At 40.3% G+C, this 20161-nt stretch overlaps 1 protein-coding gene across 1 annotated transcript in view; it reads left to right on the forward strand.

The window, feature by feature from the left end:
* LOC127414313 (CUB and sushi domain-containing protein 1-like) overlaps positions 1 to 20161 on the forward strand; it is a 520597-nt gene that overhangs the window by 246236 nt on the left and 254200 nt on the right. The window contains exons 15-19 of the mRNA XM_051652256.1: positions 2622 to 2816; positions 3811 to 3949; positions 7887 to 8074; positions 14905 to 15093; positions 18929 to 19045. Of these exons, the coding sequence (XP_051508216.1) occupies positions 2622 to 2816; positions 3811 to 3949; positions 7887 to 8074; positions 14905 to 15093; positions 18929 to 19045 (828 nt within the window). The remainder of the gene's footprint in view (positions 1 to 2621; positions 2817 to 3810; positions 3950 to 7886; positions 8075 to 14904; positions 15094 to 18928; positions 19046 to 20161) is intronic.

The following is a 20161-nucleotide window of genomic DNA, read 5'->3' on the forward strand; positions in this document are numbered from 1 at the left end:
AATCGTCTTGGAGATTTCGGTCTTTCCCCATTCAAGAGATAGGAGCTGCACTTTCATGATGCTTGTTTACGTACTAACTTCGCTTGATTAAGGAGTTTGTTCACAGGCAAGCAAAGTAAGGCGACAATCAAATACGCTCTTCTGAACTGGCCTCTTACTCGTATGTAGCATCAGGTCTGATTCATTGTAGTGAATCGGTTTGTTTGAACGATTTATGTAAATCAAACGACAAATTTTTTTTTAAGCTAAATGCTACTTTTCAATGCTATCTTTTCAACTCTTTTAAAAAGATAATGTGTTTCTAGTTTTATTTGTTGTATTTAGTGTAAATCTATCTGTTTAAGTTAATGTGTTTGCCCTATTTGAGATTCCCATAGATTTTGTGCCAGATAAATACTATTGTGATTGAATAAATTAATTGTGAGGGCTGTCAATCCATTACATTGTTCATCAAATTAATTACATGATGTGCCAATGAATTAATCTAATTCATCGCATATGACAATATTTACTGAGAAAGGCCCACTAATAAATATATTTTAGAATACAACAGTTCAAATAATTATAAATATAATGTTGAGTAAATATAACAATTCAGATAATTTAAATACATCATATACATAATGCATATTTTGGCAGCAGACAAGTTAAGAAATTCTACAGTTCAAAAAGTGGTTTTAAAGTCAAACTATTGTTTATTTTATTTCCAAATCATTGAACACAACCCTTTTTTGGCCAACTCCCATCTGAGCTACATGCATTTTGAATTGTTAGTCTATGTAGTAATTCGTCAGATGGACACACTTATATACGTACATATATATAATGTATGTGTATATATATATATATGTATAAAATCTTCAGTGTTTTGGCAATTTCAAGCATTGTATAGCCTTCATTCATCAAAACAATGATTGACTGATGAGTTTCTTGAGAAAGCTGTTTCTTTTTTGCCATTTTTGACCTAATATTGACCTTAAGACATGTCAGTCTGTTGCATACTGTGGCAACTCAAAAACAAACACAATGTTAAGCTTCATTTAAGGAACCAAATAGCTTTCAGCTGTGTTTGATATAATGGCAAGTGATTTTCTAGTACCAAATTAGCCATTTAGCATGATTACTCAAGGATAAGGTGTTGGAGTGATGGCTGCTAGAAATGGGACCTGTCAAGATTTGATAAAAAATTACTTTTTCAAATAGTGATGGTGTTGTTTTTTTACATCAGTAATGTCCTGACTATACTTTGTGATCAGTTGAATGCCACTTCGGTGAATTAAAATACCAATTTCCTTCCGAAACAGCAAAATCTGCACATTATTCCAAACTTTTGGCCGCCAGTGTGCGTGTGTGTGTGTGTGTGTATATATATATATATATATATATATATATATATATATATATATATATATATATATATAAACTGATCTTTAAATTATAGTTTACATATTTAAGTTATATATTCGCCATAAGTAATATATTTAAAAACACATTTCCCCCTTAAATAGCTTTGATGTAGTTAGCTACTTTTTGTAAATAACAAATTATGAACTCCTTTTGTATAGGAGTAATTTGACTGTAGTGTCAACAGTGTTGCAGGCTGTTGCTTTTTTCATGAAAAATTGCAATTTTTTATTTAAAATTGTATTAATGGAATAACTGACCACTGACTATTGAATTACTGAAAATCAATGCAGATGTCGGGTTTACACTCATTTTCAGTCATTTAGTGGTCTGTTGTCAATTTTTCCATGTATACCACAGATGCCATGTTTACATTTGTTTAACTGAAATATTTTTTAAGGTATTGAAATGTCCCGTTTAGAAATAGCTGTGCTTTCCAGAGATATTAAAGTGATCTCATATACAGTAGAACGCGCTAAAGTGATTTAGAACTGAAATATGGTCAATAAACTTGGATCTACTTCATAGCTGTGCAGTTATAGCACATAACTCATTAAACAGCTTGGAACGGCTGTCAACCAATCATAATCAAGCATTCAGCCATGCCATAATGTAAATGAATGTCTTGTTAAATTTTTATATTACTTGCATTATGCAGTATCATACAGTATATGTTAGCTTTATATCTGCACAAATATGTGTTGCACCTGTTTGCGTACTATGTTCAAACTTGTTGTGTACAGAACAATCACACAAACCGATGGAATTGACACAAACACCACAATGCTTTTGCTTAATTAATGTCTTGTTACATTTGATATATTCTATGTGTTGAACAATATCAGATACGTTAGCTTGTTACTGTGATGCATCTTTCAAACATGTGATAACATCCGAAGATAAACTTACAGTATCCTTTGAAATGTAACCACTTGAGTTACGTTTTGGTTGTGCACAGATAAATGTCACTTCAGCAGCATTTTCCTTGAGAGACTGAGCTTGCACATCAGAAAATTAGCAAAGTATTAAGAGTAAGATCAGTTGAGTTAGCTGTTAATTAAAATATAGTAAATTATAGGACTCTTAATTGAAGGTTAGGTACAGTTAATGCACATTTAAGTGCTTGTATCTTCTCAGGCATGGACAGGCATGACCTAAATTGTTTGGTATTATATGCTTGATTCAACACTGATTATACTTTCACTCTTCGTCTGTAGCATTTGGTCAGAATGAATGCCATGACCCTGGTATCCCCGTCAATGGCCAGCGCTTTGGAGAGCACTTCTTACTGGGCAGCTCAGTGCTCTTCACATGCGATGAGGGCTTCATCAAGACCCACGGATCCGAATCCATCACCTGTGTCATCCAGGACGGAAATGTGGTGTGGAATGCGGCCGTCCCTCGGTGTGAAGGTGAGAGGGTTTAAGGGTGCTTTAGACACACTAGAGAAAGATCTGTCGAAAGTATGTGATGGAGTATTATCATCCCGATGTATTTTGAGGATGTGGAAAGAGGTGGATACAGCCTGGTCTCATAGAATCACTAGTTGCTCGTTGTACATATTATAGCACTTTGCTAGTGAAGTGACCATTAGAGGTGCTACAACAGCAATGACTTTTATTCACTTTAACACAAATTATGAGTAAAATGTCAGATTAACAATTCATAAACACTTTTATCCCTGTTCCCCACACAATGATATCTTATGACATCTAAACACCTTCTCTACAGCATATGATTTGTAAGGCAAAACATTTTAATGTTTGCATTACATAACTAGCTACTGACATTTATAAGCTTATTCAAGTGCGATCAAAGTGCACAGTAGCTCAACGTTTCACTTGCGATGCAAATGACCGGGGTGCGAGTCCTGAAGAGCACGCAAGTCGACACATCGAAAAGACAGCCGAAAGTGTCATAGAAGCATTACAAAATTAGCATCATATATTTGCCCTTTTCATCACACATTTGCTTTTTATGACAGTGTTGGTTAGGTTTAGGGTAGGGAGGTAGGTTTTATTGATAAAAAAATCAAAACAAAAAAACAATAAAGCATTAACCTAAAAAAAAAGAAAAAAAAAAAAGAAAACCTGTTAAGGAGGAAATTTAACTTACATTAACTTTTCTATACTTGTGGTAGCACCGTCGAAGCATCTCTTTCGCAAACTCTTCAATTTTTCCTCTCCGTCCTTGCCTGCTCCATCCCCATTGAAATCTATATTTGCAGTGTTCTCTGACACAGCGTTTACTCTAGAGTGTAGGTGACCTTAGTCTTTACTCTTCAGAGTGAAGATCTCATACATGAGATGAATCAGCAAGCACCTCTACCTCTTCTGAAGGTACTGGCGGGAATCGTGAGGTGGGCTGCTACTAACAGTCTATTGTTTTGTGCTTTCCCTGTTCCAGCTCCATGTGGCGGACATCTAACGGCTCCCATGGGAGTTCTGCTGTCCCCCGGATGGCCCGGATACTACAAAGACTCCCTCAACTGTGAATGGGTGATTGAAGCCAGAAAGGATCATGCCATCAAGATCTCTTTTGACAGGTATTGATTTTTTGGAGGGAATTCAGTGCATGCTAAAAGAATAGTTCACCTAAAAATGAAAATTCTGTTTTAATTTACCATTATTTAATTCCAAGCCCATATGACGGTTACACTTGGGACATTTGCCTTAGTGGCCACTAGAGGTCACTAGGTGTATTTAAGACTTTTACTTTGAAGTTTTATGTATTCCTTGTCTTGTCATGTGATATCCTGTTTACCTCATGTTCATGTGTCTTGTTCTCATTGGTTTGTTGTTTTGTTAACTTGTTATCAGTTCTGTTTTGTTACTGGTTCCTGTTTAGTAGTCTTGTTATCTTGTCATTGGTAGTCCCTTGTCTGTGTATATATTGCCCTCATGTTCTCTCTGTCTTTGTCAGTTGTTAAACCTGTATGGATGTTTGGTTTGTTCTTTTGTTATGTTTTGTTAAATGTGTTTAGTTTCCTGAGTTTTATGAATAAAAGCCTGCACTTAGATCCTCCTTCTCACGCCTTGTTCCTACGGAAGTTACAGAACAACTGACCTCTACTATGGATCTAGAGGCTTTTTGTCTGTTTGATCTCAAACAGGGAGAGGGGACTATCGAGCAGTATACCGAGCAGTTCTGCGGTCTCGCCCAGGTTCTCAGTTGGGGAGATACTGAATTCAATGACTGTTATTGGTTTGGACTCAGCGAGCCAGTGAAGTTATGTCTGCCAGGAGGCAGATGTGATCTTTCGTTAGTTGAATTCATTGACTATGCATTGAGGCTCACATTCTCCCCTTACACTGTGGGGTATGGCGGGAAACTCGTGCCGCTGCCAGCATCCACGCCTACCACGGTCAACGAGCCAGCGCCCACACCTGCCACGGTCAACAAGCCAGTTCCTCAAGCCTCGACCATCCCAGAGCCAGCGCCTAAAGCCTCGTCCATCCTAGTGCCATCATCCTCGGCCACGGAGGCCATTCCCACAGCAGTGCTCACGGCCGTCTGGAAGAGGAGGAGGAGAAGGGCTCCTACTCCCCAGTCGCTGCCAGCGCTCACTGCCACAGAGGTCGTTCCCCAGTCACTGACAGCACTTACGGCCACGGAGGTCATCTCTTGTCACTGCCTGTGCTAATGACCATGGAGGTCGTTTCCGTCACTGTCCATGTTCACGGCCACAGAGTCCGTTCCCCAGTCGCTACCAGCACTCCCGGCCATGGAGGTCGTTTCCCAGTCGCTGCCAGCGCTCCTGACCATAGAGGCCGTCAACGAGCTGTCCAGTTTCCCAAGCCCATCTAGTTTCACAAACCTGTTTTCTGAGTCTGCCCAGTTACCTGAGCCTGTCCAGTCCCCCGAGGCTGTCAACGAGCCCGTCCAATCTCCAAAGCCTGTGCAGTCCCCCAAGGCTATCGACGAGCCCGTCCAGTTTCCCGAGACTGTCCAGTCCCCCAAAGCTATCGACGAGCCTGTCCAGTTCCTTAAGTCCGTTCAGTTCCCTGAGGTTATCATCGAGTCTTCCACGGCTCAGCCCCTCGAGTCTTCCACGGCTCCGCCCCTCTCAGGAGTCTTCCACGGCTCCGCCCTCCAAGCCTCCAGCGGCTCTGTCTTCTCCTTCTGAGACTCCTCCTCCTGCTGCTCCGCCTGTTCTAGCGGCTCCGCTCGCTCCTCCTCTGACTCTGCCCTGAGTCTCAATTCCCTGCTCCGCCCACTCCACCACCAGCTCTGCCCCCTGAGTCTCAATTCCCTGCGACTCCGCCCCCTTTGTCTCAATTCCCTGCTCCTCCTGCGGCTTCATCCACTCCACCTCCGGCTCCCCCTTGAGACTCAAATTCCTGATCCTCCAGCGGCACTGCACGCTCCATCTCTGTCTTCATCTGCTGAGCCTCCATCCCTGGTAGCTCTTCTCTTGGAGACCCTATCTCCAGCGGCTCTGTCCCCACCTCCTGTGGCTCCAACTCCTGAACCTCTGCCAATTCTGTCCTGGTCTCCTGATCCTCTACCAGTTCCCTTCCTGGAGCCGCCTCCCAAACTGCTGGCCCCCTTTCCCTTCCTGGAGCTGCCTTCCAAACCGCTGGACCCCATTCCCTTCCTGGAGCCACCTCTCAAACTGCCGGAGCCCTTTCCATCTTGGAGCTGCCTCTCAAACCGCCGGACACCGCTCTCTTCCTGAAACCACTTCCCAGGCCACTGGCTCCGCCCTGGTCTCCTTGGTCTTCTGACCAACCGCCTGATCAGCCCTGGTCTCTTTGGTCTTCTGGCCAACCACCTGATCTGCCCTGGTCTCCCTGGTCTCCTGACCATTCCCCTGGTCGGTCTTCGGACTCCCCGTTTGCTCTGCCTTGCCCTCTCATTTCCCCTGTGCTTTCTTGGACTGCCGGTTCCATGATGTCCTGCTCTTCCCATTAACATTTTTTTTTTTGGTGTTATGTTTAGGTGTGCCTTAAAGGAGTTGTTCCTTAAAGGTGTGTGTGTGTGTGGGGGGCGGGGGCTATGTTACACATGGGACATTTGCCCTAGCAACCACTAGAGGTTGCTAGGTGTATTTAAGACTTTTAGTTTGAAGTTCTGTGTATTCCTTGTCTTGTCATGTGATATCCTGTTTCCCTCTTGTTTATGTATCTTGTTCTCATTGGTTTATTGTCTTGTTAACTTGTTTTCAGTTCTGTTTCGTTATTGGTTCCTGTTTAGTAGTCTTGTTATATTGTTATTAGTCAAGTCTTGTCATTGGTTGTCTTTGTCATGTGTTTCCCTTGACTGTGTATATATTGCTTTTGTGTTCTCTCTGTCTTTGTCAGTTGTTAAACCCAAATGGATGTTTGGTTTGTTCTTCTGTTATGTTTTGAGTTACGAGAGTTAAGTTTTCTGAGTTTTCTGAATAAAAGCCTGCACTTAAATCCTCCTTCTTATGCCTCATTCCTACAGATGTTACAATGACTTTCTTTCTTTTACATAAAACAAAAGGAAACATTTGCTGGTCCATCTTTTCAATACAATAGCAGTTGAGAGAAACTCACTTTAAAGCTTCATTAAGCACTCCAAACTATCATTATAGTAAACCATGTGACTTGTGTCATATTTTCCATCTTCTGAGGCCATACAATAGGATTTTGTGAGAAACAGTATAAAGTTTAAGTTATTTTTCATTAAAAATCTTGACGTCTGTTGCATGTTCATGAGTGAAGATTGTTCACAGTATTCAGCAATAAACAACACAAGTTCTTGGGTGAACACACAAGCCACTTTGAACAAGCATCTGTATGCTCGTGAATGCACAATGGATGTACATTATCCAATTTTATGTCTCAAATGTGCAAAACACAATATGCAGTCCAGCAGAAAAAGCATGATAAACAAACCATCTGTAAATATGTTATTGACTATCTCATGAAATATATTATATCATTACAAAATTATTGATTTCAACTTACCAATGACACCTAGATTAAACTTCTAGTCCACTCAGAGGTGGAGATATCTGACAAAACTGTAGGGGAAGTGCATGGGTTCACAAAATAGACTGAGTGTCAATGGAGAAGCACATGGTAAGTGCTCAGCTGCGTTAGAGCACCACCTGCATTTCAGAATTGTAATGGAAGGTGACAGAGGAAAATGTCTTTCTCCTGGTATTTGCATAGCCAATATTATTTATAAATTACTTGGTTGTGAAACATTGCAGGCAGTGTTAAGGGTTAAATTTCAGGTTGTTAATTTTCAGGAAGAAAGTCATATTGGTTTAGAATAATTGTGACTGAGTAAAGAAAGACAGAATTTTCTTTTTTGAGTGAACTCACCATTAAAACTCACAGACGCCCATTGCCTTTCCTGGAAACTCTGGTCACAGTCTTCTCAAAGCAGTTTCTCACTCCTACAATTTTGTTCGCTAAACTCCCCATTTAATCTCCCTCATTAGAGTAATTCTGCTTAAGACCTGAGTCATAAGCAGATATTCTGCTCTCTCTCCTTTTTCTGCACAGGTTTCAGACGGAGGTTAATTACGACACGCTAGAGATTCGGGACGGGCCCTCCAACTCTTCTCCTCTGATTGGCGAGTACCATGGCACTCAGGCCCCCCACTTTCTCATTAGCACCAGCAATTACATGTACCTGCTCTTCACCACCGACAACAGTCGCTCAAGTGAAGGGTTCCAGATACGCTACGAGAGTAAGTCCACTTCTCCTGTACACCGTAAAACATTTTAGTGTGAATTTACAGTATCTTCCTGGCAACTAGTTGCTGTATTTTCACAGTAGTTTTTACAGTTGTAATTCTACAGTTTATTACAATTAAATGGTGTAACTGTAGATTTTTACTGAAAATCATGAACATTTCCAGCACAGGGTGTTTTCCATTTCCAGTGTCATATTGTGTTTAATAGAATTCTTTGCTGGAAAAGATGTCTCATATTGCATCTCAAACATGCTTTTCACTGACTCTTTTGTTGCCTTTGTTAAAAATTGCAAAAAAAAAACAACTTTTTGGTATTGTTTGGTGTAGTGGAAATGACGGCAAAATTATGGGACAGTTGTAATTTTTGAAAAATGTATAGATATAATTTTCATGCAATTAATATTTAAATATTTGTTTATTTCACTCTTATAATATCATAGTTTTAAGTAATGGATTTCCATAGTTTAACATTTAAAATCTGGGTCTGGTACAAGGCAAATACATTAAAATCTATACATCAAATTAATTTGAAAAATACAAAAAATTAATTATGAAGTCCTGGTAAACAAGTTTCCAAGTCCGTTTTAATGAGACCGTCATATAACAAAAAGTTATGTTCGTTTTAACAAAAATCAACCCCTGGGACATGAATTTGCTTGATTATTATATTATATTATATTATATTATATTACTGTATATATTATTTTAGCTTACTATATCCATTTAACACGGACAACAACCAGTTGTGCTCTATAGCACTGCTACAGCGGCTGGGAGAAAATTATTCAAAGTAAATTAGGATCAAGTTCCCAGCCAAAGTGAACACTAATCATCATAATGGTGACTTCATATGAAACACAACTATTTAAACTATTATCAGTAAATGCAGTACAATATGGTTATTTTTTTAATTTTATTTTTTTAACAGTACTTTGTTGTGTTACCACAGAAAATAACCTAGGCTGCATTGATTTCACAGTTCTAAATACACTATATTGCAAGACATCACTAATAAATCTTGGCAATGTTTAGTGTATCCCTCCTCTGCCTCTGTTGTGATTTAAACGCAGGGATATTGGGTTTTCGTAGTCCACTGTGGGCGGTTTTGCAATACCGTGCACATTTTGGCTACACACGCTATTTGTGACAACTGATTTGATGTTTCCAATGCAATTGGTAATGATTCTCTAGGATTAAAGTCAGATAGTGGTTTTGCAGTTATCTCAAAATAATTTTAAGACAAGCAAAATATGTGAAGCAGCGATAGCATCACATGACCAATGACAATATATGGAGGCAGTAGATGACTTTAAAAGAGGTGAGGCATAATTAAGTTTATTTGCAAATAAAGTTCCCTTTCGTGGAACTTGAGCTGCCTATGATTGCTATGGGACACCGTCCAAGTGTCACGTGGTCTGAAGCCCTTATACAATCACGGCAGTTTATTGGCTGATGGCGCTTAAGTGACGCCCATAGGGAGCTACATCACAGTCTCCATAAAGGCGCTCACTTTCATGCCATCAAGTATCCATATTTTCTGTTCTTCAGTGCACGAATTGTCTAAGTCCGTGTTTGTTTTTAGCAACTCACATGAAGCGAGGATTATTTTTCTCCCTTTTGAGTGGCAAACATATAAGGACATCATTGACACAGCATAAATTTCAGAGCAATTTCAATGTGCTTTTTTCCAAAGATTACAAGGGACCGACGAGGACAACGGAGCTTCGTCAAGGCTCGCAATTTCTCACCACGAGGCATTATCCCTACTTGTTCCAGTTGGCCTCCAGATTTGGAGCTCCGTGTGCTGGAGCCGTTTGGGATTTCGGCTTTGTGTCTGAGAAGATAGGAGTGCGAACGGACACCAGAATCCTCCTCGTATTTGTCACCATCCCCCTGAGCGAAAGTTTGAGTCTCGTCGGACATGCTCTGAGGCTTAGCTCGGCGACCATTTTCTGATGAACAACGCGTGCAGGAAACCATGCGTATTGTGAGCCATCACCATTAAAAAAAATACTGTATGAGATAATTCGTCGTTGGACTGTAAGGAAACAAAATGTGCCCCTTTGTCCCTATTGTCTTTTTTCTGTGTCATTCTGGGAAAATGCACATGAATAAGGCAATGGAGGAGTGGCACCAGCCTCTCTCTCTCTCCACTCCTCGTTCAAAGCACAGCTCATAGCAGACATAGCCTGGATGCAGAACGAGTGTGCTGGAATAAGAGATTATTCCCCAACTGTGGTGGTGGTGAACCAACCTGCGAAGTTCTTCGTCAGTGTCATTATTCTCTTGGGATTCTATCAGGAGATGCAAGGTATTTTAACTTGTTTTTTTTTGTTTTTGTTTAGCTCATTTCATGATTTATGTGGGCATTCTGGCGAGAGAACTCTATCCTGCTATCTCTGCTCGATGGCGGCATGGATGTCGCTCTTTTCAGACAGCTGTTGGATCTACACACGATGGTTTTGCAGTCCAACCAAGTGCATCACATTAAGGAATGCCTTTGAGGTCACTGGCTCCGTTTAGACTTTCCCTCGATTTCCCCCCTGTGGCTCGTGCTGGGGAATGAGTTGGTCAAGGCGATGCTTTTGTTTGCGAGGGTAATAGGCAACGGATTTTGTGTCTCCTATGAATCAGGTTATCAAACGCTCCCCCCCACATGTACTGAGCATTTGATGTTCATATCGGCACCATTCAGAGGACCTTACTTCTGACCAGTCGAAGCCCGCTAAAGTATTTATTGATGAAACGGAGTTCACTATCGAGTCAAGTTCGTTATTCTTCATGCCTCGAACTTTCAAAGTTGTGTCTGTCATTCGATGTTCATCAAACACAAGTGTACATAAAACACACAGTGAATGTAAGCACCACACATTGTCCCCTTAAAAAGAATGCTGGGGCTGTTGTGGTGAACCAGTTTTCTCAAATAAACATTCCCCCCAATGTTTACACACTCATCCCCATTCAAAATACCAGGGAAAAGGTATATTCTGTCAGCGTCCCTGCTGTAAATGCATTTCAGGGTGCTCATCATATATGCCTGAATACAATAAAGGTAGAAACACTATTAAATCCTATTTAAACCAGCCACAGTAACAGAGGTGCAAAGGCCCCCTCCGTTGTGCCACCGGTTGTGGGGCAGTCATCAAAAGTAAGCCAAACGCGCCATCTAGTTGTTACATGTCGCGCTACATGCGAGAGTCATGCATTAATTCCTCTGTCTGCCCAGCTAGCAGCATGGCAGCAGTTGCAGGACATTTCAAACTGGGTATTTCGAATGATAGAGCATGGTTATGTCATACAATTCAGATGGGCTCTGTCAGTATTCAATGGGGTTGTTCTGACAGATGTCTCTGTTCCTGTTGCCAGGGCACCAGACTTTTCTAGGTGTGGAGATGAACTCGCAGTCGATGCAGGCGCACCTGTCTCCAGCTCGCGTTCTGTCATTATGCCAGGGTTTAGCGATGGTCATAGTGGGACATGTTCTCCCTGCGAGAAAATTTCACAGGCTTTTGGGGCTCATGATCATGGTGTCCGCTGTCATTCCCCTGGGCATGTTGGATGCAAGACCTTTTCAGTGCTGTCTGTTGGGACAGGTGTGTCGCCGCAAGGTGATAACGACAGACACCGCCTCCAGGGGTTGGGGCACTGTACATGAAGGTCATCCAGCCTATGGAGTCTGGACAGGCCAGCGGCGATATTGGCACATAAACTGGCTGGAGATGCTCACAGTGCTGCTGGCGTTAAGGTTTTTCCTTCCGGAGATTCAGGACAGTCATGTCCTCATCCGGTCGGACAACAGAACAGTGGTATCCTACATCAATCGCCAGGGAGGGGTGTGCTCTCTTGCCATGCTGAGGCTAGCACGTCGCATTCTTCTATGGGCACGGGACAATGTACTATCTCTACAAGCCGTACATGTTGCGGGCCAGTTCAACTTGGGGGCGAATCTCCTGTCCAGACAGGGTCTGATGCCCAGAGAATGGACATTACATTCTCAGATTATGGAACAAATCTGGAGGAGGTTCAACAGAGTGGAAGGGGACCTGTTAGCTTCGAGTGAGACATCACACTCTCCCCTCTGGTTTTCTCTCTCACCCCCAGCACCACTGGGTATCAATGCACTGGTGCATCAGTGGCTGAGAGCACATCTTTATGCGTTTCCACTGATCAGTCTGCTGCACACAGGTCTGCAGAGGATTCGGAAGGATCGGGTTTGGCTTCTGTTAGTGGCACCGTATTGGCCATCTCAAGTATGGTTTTTGACTCTGGTCTCGCTCCTGGAAAAGACACCTTGGGAGATTCCAGTCAGAGCAAACATGTTGTCTCAGGCACGGGGCAGCATTTCGCACCCCCGGCCCGGACTTTTGGAAGTTATGGGTGTGGCCCCTCAACGGGGCACTCTTTTGATTGATGGGTTATCCCCCACTGTGGTTGATACCATTCTAAATGCTAGAGCTCCATCACCAAGGAGGCTATATACATTTACGTGGCGTAATTTTGCTTCTTGGTGTACAGCGCAAAGTGAAAATCCAGTTCCATTTTTGCCAGAGTGTTTCAGGGCCGGGGATGCCCTGGCAATACTTAAAGTCTATGTTGCTGCTATAGCGGATGAACATGCCATTATCAGTGGAGTCTCTATTGGTAGACATTCTCATGTCTCTCACTTTATGCACATGGTACGCAGGCTTAGACCTTTTCGTCCTGTCCACGTTCCTTTTATGGGATTTATCTGTTGTTTTATAGGTGCTCTTAGGTGCTCCGTTCGAGCCCTTGACAACAGTTATTGATACGTTTTTTACTCTCAAAATGGCACTGCTAGTGGCATTGTCATCGTTTAAGAGAGTCGGTGATTTGCATGCCCTGTTGGTCAATCCCTTGGGTATGGATTTTGCGCCATGGTGCTCAAAGGTTATGTTAAGACCTCGTTTGGGCTATTTTCCCAAGGTTATCTCTATATCATTTAGCTTGCAGACCATTATTTTTCAGGCTTTCTCTCCTCCCCATTTGAGTCAGAGCATGAAAGGCTACATATGCTTTGACCAGTTCGGGCGCTGTGAGTTTATGTTGACCGTACTAGCCAGTGGTGTATGTCAGAGCAGTTGTTTGTGTGCTTTGGTGGCCGCAACAGAGGTGTTTCGGCGTCCAACATAGACTCTCATTTGCTTATTGATGCAACTTTGAGTGCTTAAGAAGTGCACGGTTTACATCGCCTTCGGGTATTCAAGCTCATTCTCCGAGGAGCATAGCATCCTCATGGGCTTTGGCTAGAGCTGCGTCTTTGGAGGACATCTGTATGGCGTAATGTATATATTTTTATAATCTGGATGAGGGTTTGACTCCTGCTTCCCAGGTTCTCTCTGTTGGAACAGGAGTAAATTCATAATTCCTTTTATTTAGATGCTTTAGCTCACTTGTGTGCCACTACATGCTTGCCACACGGGCTTACACAGTTGGCAGCTACTCTTCGCATGGTGTGAATGTATTCTGAGTGGAACGAGACGCTGCGTAGCTGGACATATTCTATAGCAGCTGCATAGGCTTGTGCCTTTTGCAGAAAATCTGACTCAATGGCACGAAAGCGAGCGCCTTTATGGAGCCCGTGACATAGCTCCCTAGGGGGCGTCGCTTAAGCGCCATCAGCCAATAAATTGGTGTGATTGTATAAGGGCTTCAGACCACGTGATACTCAGATGGTGTCCCATAGCAATCATATGCAGCGTCATACGTAACCGAGACATTTTGTTTTATTTATGAATATAGTCAGTGGTGGAAAGATTTGCTCAAAGGATGTTTTATAAATGTGCAACACTGACACAAGGCCTTTTTGTTAGTGGTGGCTAAACAGAGATAAGTGTCATTATTGTTAAAACCTTAACATTATTGTTAAAAATTATGTTTTAATGCGTGCAGTTATTGTCAATTAGTTTGCAGGGAAAACTGGAGGAAGCCATAACAAGCCGGAATTGGTACATATTTTAGTGGAATCCACACCTCAAATGTCTCTGAATGAAATTGATGCTATGACCAGTACATCTATTTCATGAAAAAACAAATAGATAATGATAAGGCAATGGAGGATACGATGTGACACAGACTACATACATGTAGTCTGTCACATAATATGCTGAATCCATTGCCAATCCTTGCTCATGGGCCTCACAATTTGCATATTAAGCACTTCTTTTAGAATTATAATACATATTCATGTTCCTACAATTATACAAATAGACTAATGTATAAAATTTAGCATAGCCTTCCTTTTTTTCAGTGGTTCTAACTGCAAAAATTGCAAATACTATCGTTGACAAATTATTTGGCAGATAGTCTCCAGATGCTCTTTTACTACAGTAATTTAACATTTTTATTATAATGTTATGTCCTGCAAGAGACAGAAAATTAAGAAATATGGGAACATGAGGTGACTCTCAACCAATGTTCATGAGTCCCAATGAATTACCTCCAACATCACGGCCGTAAGCCTGAAATCTCTGAGGAAACTCTATTGTGTCAAAGTGTCACCATTATTCAGACGCTTCTGATGGCTATTACAGACTTGTCAGTGGCCACATAATAAAAGTGAATCCTTGTGACACTGACAGATTGAAATGTTCCTCAAGCACAGGACTCTGAGGGGAACTCTCAGCTTTAGGAAAAAGTGCTGATGATTTTTTTCAGAAATATATTGAAAATATAGAAAAGGTAAATGGAAATAAAAATGTATTGGTTGAAGAAAGCGAAAGGAAAAACACAAAGGCCCTGAAACCACAGGGGGACCGACCTCTGTTGATATTTTATATATATAATTTTTTCCCCCTTTCTCACAGGCATTATGATGGAAACAGATTCGTGTTTAGATCCTGGGATCCCGGTGAATGGGAAGAGGCATGGGAATAATTTCGCCATCGGCTCCAGGGTGACGTTCAGCTGTGATCAAGGCTACACTCTGAGCGATGAAGAGCCCATCGTGTGTGAGAGGAACCATCAATGGAACCACGCTCTGCCCAGCTGTGATGGTAAGCACACTGTGCTCCCTCAGTAGAGTGCAACAGTTCTGGATGGTTCTGGAAGTAAAAATTCCATTGATTTTCTCCATTGAGAAATTGATTTTAACAATGCCAAATAAATCTTTCAAGACTGACCTACCATGAGCTCTGAGGTTAAGTATTTGGTATTTGCTTCTGTAAAAGCCGCAAGTCAGTGTGATTTATTTTTAAATTGTGTTTAACTGCCAAAATCCGGGTAAAGAACTACATTACCATAAACCTAATGAGAGATCCACTAATCAGAGAAGTCACTGTTACAATTTAAATGCATCCATCGGGTCTTTAGTGACCAGGGAACTTATTCCACCCCCTTTACCTCATCCATTTTTTTGAGTTATGCCCTAACCTCTTTAGTATTCCTCAACATTTCACTTAGGAATAGTGTAATAATACAAATACAAATAATAATAATAATAATAATAATAATAATAAATAAATAAATAAATGCCACCAAAAGTGTATTGGGTTGGTAGTGATATATAATAGTGGTATGTGCAGTATGTGTCACAATATATATTTGCTCTTCCATAATGTATATGTTTAGGATTATTTCATATCTATATAATTGAATATCAAAGGATATCTATTTCTTTGTTTATTACAAGACAAATGTGTACTATATTCATACAAATGAGTTCTATATCATGTTGATTTTCTGTGCAATGCTGATGAATTATCAGTATTCCAGATGCATGTACACATACATATTAAACATGCTATTTGTTACTCAAGGTGCCGCTGTTTTTTCAGTGATTGTCTTGATTTATATTTGACATTTGGTGTTAAATGAAGAAGCAACGTGGAAGTAAACTATAGAAGTAACGTGGAAGTACAATGCATGAACAGTATGATATGGCTATTGACATTTGGGTGTGCTACTGATATCCTGTAAACTGTATGTCTATTTAAACTCAATAATTCCCTGAAAAAATAAAAAAAAAAAAAAAAAATTGTTAAGCTTATGTAGCTTATATGTGTTATGTTTAGCTCAGTAGGTATTTGATAGCCAGTTGCGTCTTCAGCGTGGACGTAATAAATCATGTTGTATCATTTGTTGCAACTTTTTGATATATGAAGTATGAAACATCAAAATATGACAGAATATATTTTATTCTTTTTTTAAATTGTTTTTTACACTCTCTGGGCATTTTGTAGCTCCATTTTTTTTATAGATGTATGTGCCCGGTCACTAAAGACCAGAGGTATGCAAAAATGTTTGGCAAAACACTGTTTAAACACTTTTTTTTTTCTTTTTTTTTCTGTGTTTGTTAATGACAGGCTCACGGTACATTATCGCTTACATAATCAATTACTCTAAATTTTATATTGTACCATCAAACACCATCATAGAATTTAAATACAGTCTTGAACCATCGTCTTTTTGCCTGATTTTCATATACTTTTGGCTTCAAAAATATATGAAAGCCGGCTGGCTCATGGCTTAGAACTCTTTACTGTAGTTTTTTTTTTTTTTTTTAGTTTTTTTTTTAAACCCTACGATGGAAATTAATGAGAACATTACTTCCAGAACCAAGGCTACCTCTGAAAAAGTGGCCGGGCACTGTTGCGCTCTATTCCGGTTTCATTCAGTACAACTCCTCACCACCTAGCATGCATCACATTTTTATCAGGGGGGAAAAGGGTAAGCCTTCTTATCATCTGCTTAAGATTTGACTTCATACATTTTTAATTAGAGGAGAGGTGACTAGCGTGAGCTGTTTCGTAGATAACCTTAAAGGGGAAAAAGGACAGCGGGAGCAAATAATAATGGAACGGCAGTCACAAAGAGTCCTAAGCCAGATAGGCAAGAGTGCCTACAGGAGATTGCTCTACAAAGCTGTTTATCTTATTTGTTTCCCTATTGCAGGGTTTGAAGTAAACAAAGTGTTTTCCAGTCAGAGCAATCAGGCTGCTGCCTGTACGTTCTGGAATTCCCAATGTCCTCCTGTGTTTGCATCTTATCTGCGGTGCATTTCCTCTAATAAACTTTGATTTTGTCTGATGGACTCTCATCAGAGCTTGACCTTCATTAGACAGGACAGCTACTCGCCATTTGTTTGTGGAAATGTAAATGCATGTTTTAGGAGGATTACACGTTTCCCCTCCTGTGATACTGATGATTTATTACAAAATGGATAGTCCTGAGTCTAAATTCTTACTGAATCAGCCAAATTCAAAAAAAAAAAAAAAAAAAAGCAGACACTTCTCTTTCAGTCTGTTGTTACATGGATTGTTTGCTTTAGCTTAAGACTTTTTTTTTTTTTTTTTTTTTTGCTATTTTCAGAAAAAGTCTAGCTCCAAATTTTAATAAGAGAGCTTTCCTTTTGACAAAAACATTGAATGTACCATTTAAGGACAAATGTTGCTGTTATGATGACTGTGTTGTGTCATAACCTTCGCTGTATGATTTATTTTGATATATGTAGGCCAGTAATCATTGCTCAAGGACACATTCAATATTCTTTTGTTTTGTCTGCCTTGTTGTTCCGGTGCTTTAACTTAACGATTTTATTTTATTTATTTTTTTTGGCTGTCTCTGCTGATGTTCTCCAGTTGCAACATTGTCAGAGTTGTTACATTTCTTTTTGATCTTCTTACAAGTATTATAATTGTATTCGCCGTCAGACTCTTATTAGTTAGCGAATCATTAAACTCCACAGCATTCCAAGTCAAAACATGTCTATTTCCATGTTCTGCCTTTGCCATATTGTAGTATCTATACAAAGAGAGGGAGTATTGCAGTGTTTCATGGACATTATTTTTGGAAAAGTGTATTTTACATGTTGTGGAAATTGTTTGCCATGTGTGACCCAGATATCTGTATCAGCTCCACCTCGATTCATTCATAGTTGAGCCATTGCTGATTATGTTGGTATTTCAATGAGCTAATTAACTCCAGTTTAAAAAGACGATGAAAGCCTCTCATCACTTTCATCTTTGTTTGTTTTGTATTAAAGAATTAACGATTTAAATTGTGAGTGGCATTTTTTTTTTATTTTTTTTTTGTGACAGTGTTTTAAATAGTCCTCCAAGTGTTAGAAATTTAAGACAGCACTGAAATTTGTTGCAAATTAAGTTGAGTATAAATTAATTACTTGACTCCAGACTGGTTACCCATCCCTTAAAACAAATCCTTTAAACATGAGCAATATCTAGAGACCAGAATATCATAGACTCCATGCCCAAATCAGGGCCCGCAGGCCAAAGTTGGCCTGTGATGACCTTTGATTTGGCCCACCTTGAAGTATATGATGAGAGGGAAAAACTATTTTAAAAGATAAATAAAAAAATAAATATTACAACCAAAAAAAAAAAAAAAACATAATAATAATAATAATAATAATAATAATAATAATAATAATAAAAATATGCCATTGACACAGCTTCTCATTGCATTAATTTAGCAGATTGCAGAGTACCGGTAATGTTTTATTTATATTAAGTCATAAAGTAGGGGAACTAGGGAAATTATTATATTTTAATATAATACAGTTTGATAAAATGCAACGTTTACTCAAGTTCATCTTCAAGTATTGTTCAATCAAGACTTTTAGAACAATCTTTAAACAATCTTCTAGTAATGCACTAGCAACTTTCCAGAACACCTTAGCAACCGCATAGCAAAGTCCTAGCAACCAACTAGAGCATCCAAGCAATGGCATAGCAACGCCCTGGCAACCACCCAGACCACTCTGGCAACTGCATATCAACAGCATAGCAACCACCCAGAACACCCTAGTAACTGCTTAGCAACATGCTAAAAGTAGCTCATAGCTAAACATGAGTCCTTCTTGTTCTCTTCCAGCTCTGTGTGGGGGTTATATCTATGGAAAAACCGGAACTGTTTTGTCCCCTGGTTTTCCCGATTTCTACCCAAACTCTCTGAACTGCACATGGACTATTGAGGTGTCCCATGGCAAAGGTAAGTATGTGCACTTTCAGTAAACTTACAATGAACTTACCCAAGAAAGTACTGAGTAATATTAGGTAACTACATGTACTTAATATGGGTTAAGGTTAGGCTTGGGTTTAGGTTTAGGGTTAGTACCCAGTAATTCCTGTAGTTGTTGTAAGTATAGTATGTAAATGTAGAGCAGTACTGTAAAATAAAGTGCTACCAGTTTTGCTCTAGGACCCCAATTTTTGGCATCTGCCGAATTTGACTAGCTTTTACCAAGTGAATTTGTTCCAGAATACTGTGGGGTTTAATCGGATGCCTCACCTTTGACATCAATAAAAAAAGATGTGAGAAGCGTTGTCTCCTCTGTTTTAGGAGGTGATATGCCTTAAGTTATTGTAACAGGAGCCAGCTGGAATGTGATAGCTGTGCAGTATGTGTAAACATCACTTCCCTGGCCTCAAGAGGCGTACTTGCGACTGATGCTAAAGGCTGTAGCCTTTAGCCTCCTCGTTAATGCGCCCGCCTCCCATGCCGGCTGACACCGGTTCGAATCCCGCTTGGAGCGGGTCGAGCAGGATCGGTTACACTATTATGCTATCCTAACTACAGTATGCACATGTATAGTAGGGCTTTCAAAGTAAAATTTGAATACGAGTTGAATGTACGATAAAAAAAATGCACATTTGAATGCAAAAATGAGCATTTGAATATTGGATGTGTGCCAAGCACTGACAATGACTTCATTCTTGGACCAAAACAGACACAGTGCAATGCATAAACAGAACATGGGTGTCTCATGACGCATTTCAAATGCTGAATTACCTTTTAAATTGACGCGGTGTCTGAAAAAATGCATAGTTTCTTCATGAGATGCTGAAAAAACAGCGAGACATGGCGCAACGGTCAAAGTCATCCATCTAGCGCATGCTTACATAGAAAAAGACAGGTGCGCTGTCTGAATGCCCCCCCTGAGATGGAGGTCTTTTGGTGGTTGTGTGTTGACTATGTCTTGCTCTCTTATCAGCGTCTCGCTGCATAAGCATTAGGTATGTACATTCAACTGTATTTAATGAAAAACACTCTGGTACCGCAGTCATTATAAAGTTTGAGTCTGTGGTAGTACTAAGGCACTGGTAT

The sequence above is a fragment of the Myxocyprinus asiaticus genome, chromosome 23 (assembly GCF_019703515.2).
Source record: "Myxocyprinus asiaticus isolate MX2 ecotype Aquarium Trade chromosome 23, UBuf_Myxa_2, whole genome shotgun sequence".
Classification (NCBI taxonomy): domain Eukaryota; kingdom Metazoa; phylum Chordata; class Actinopteri; order Cypriniformes; family Catostomidae; genus Myxocyprinus; species Myxocyprinus asiaticus.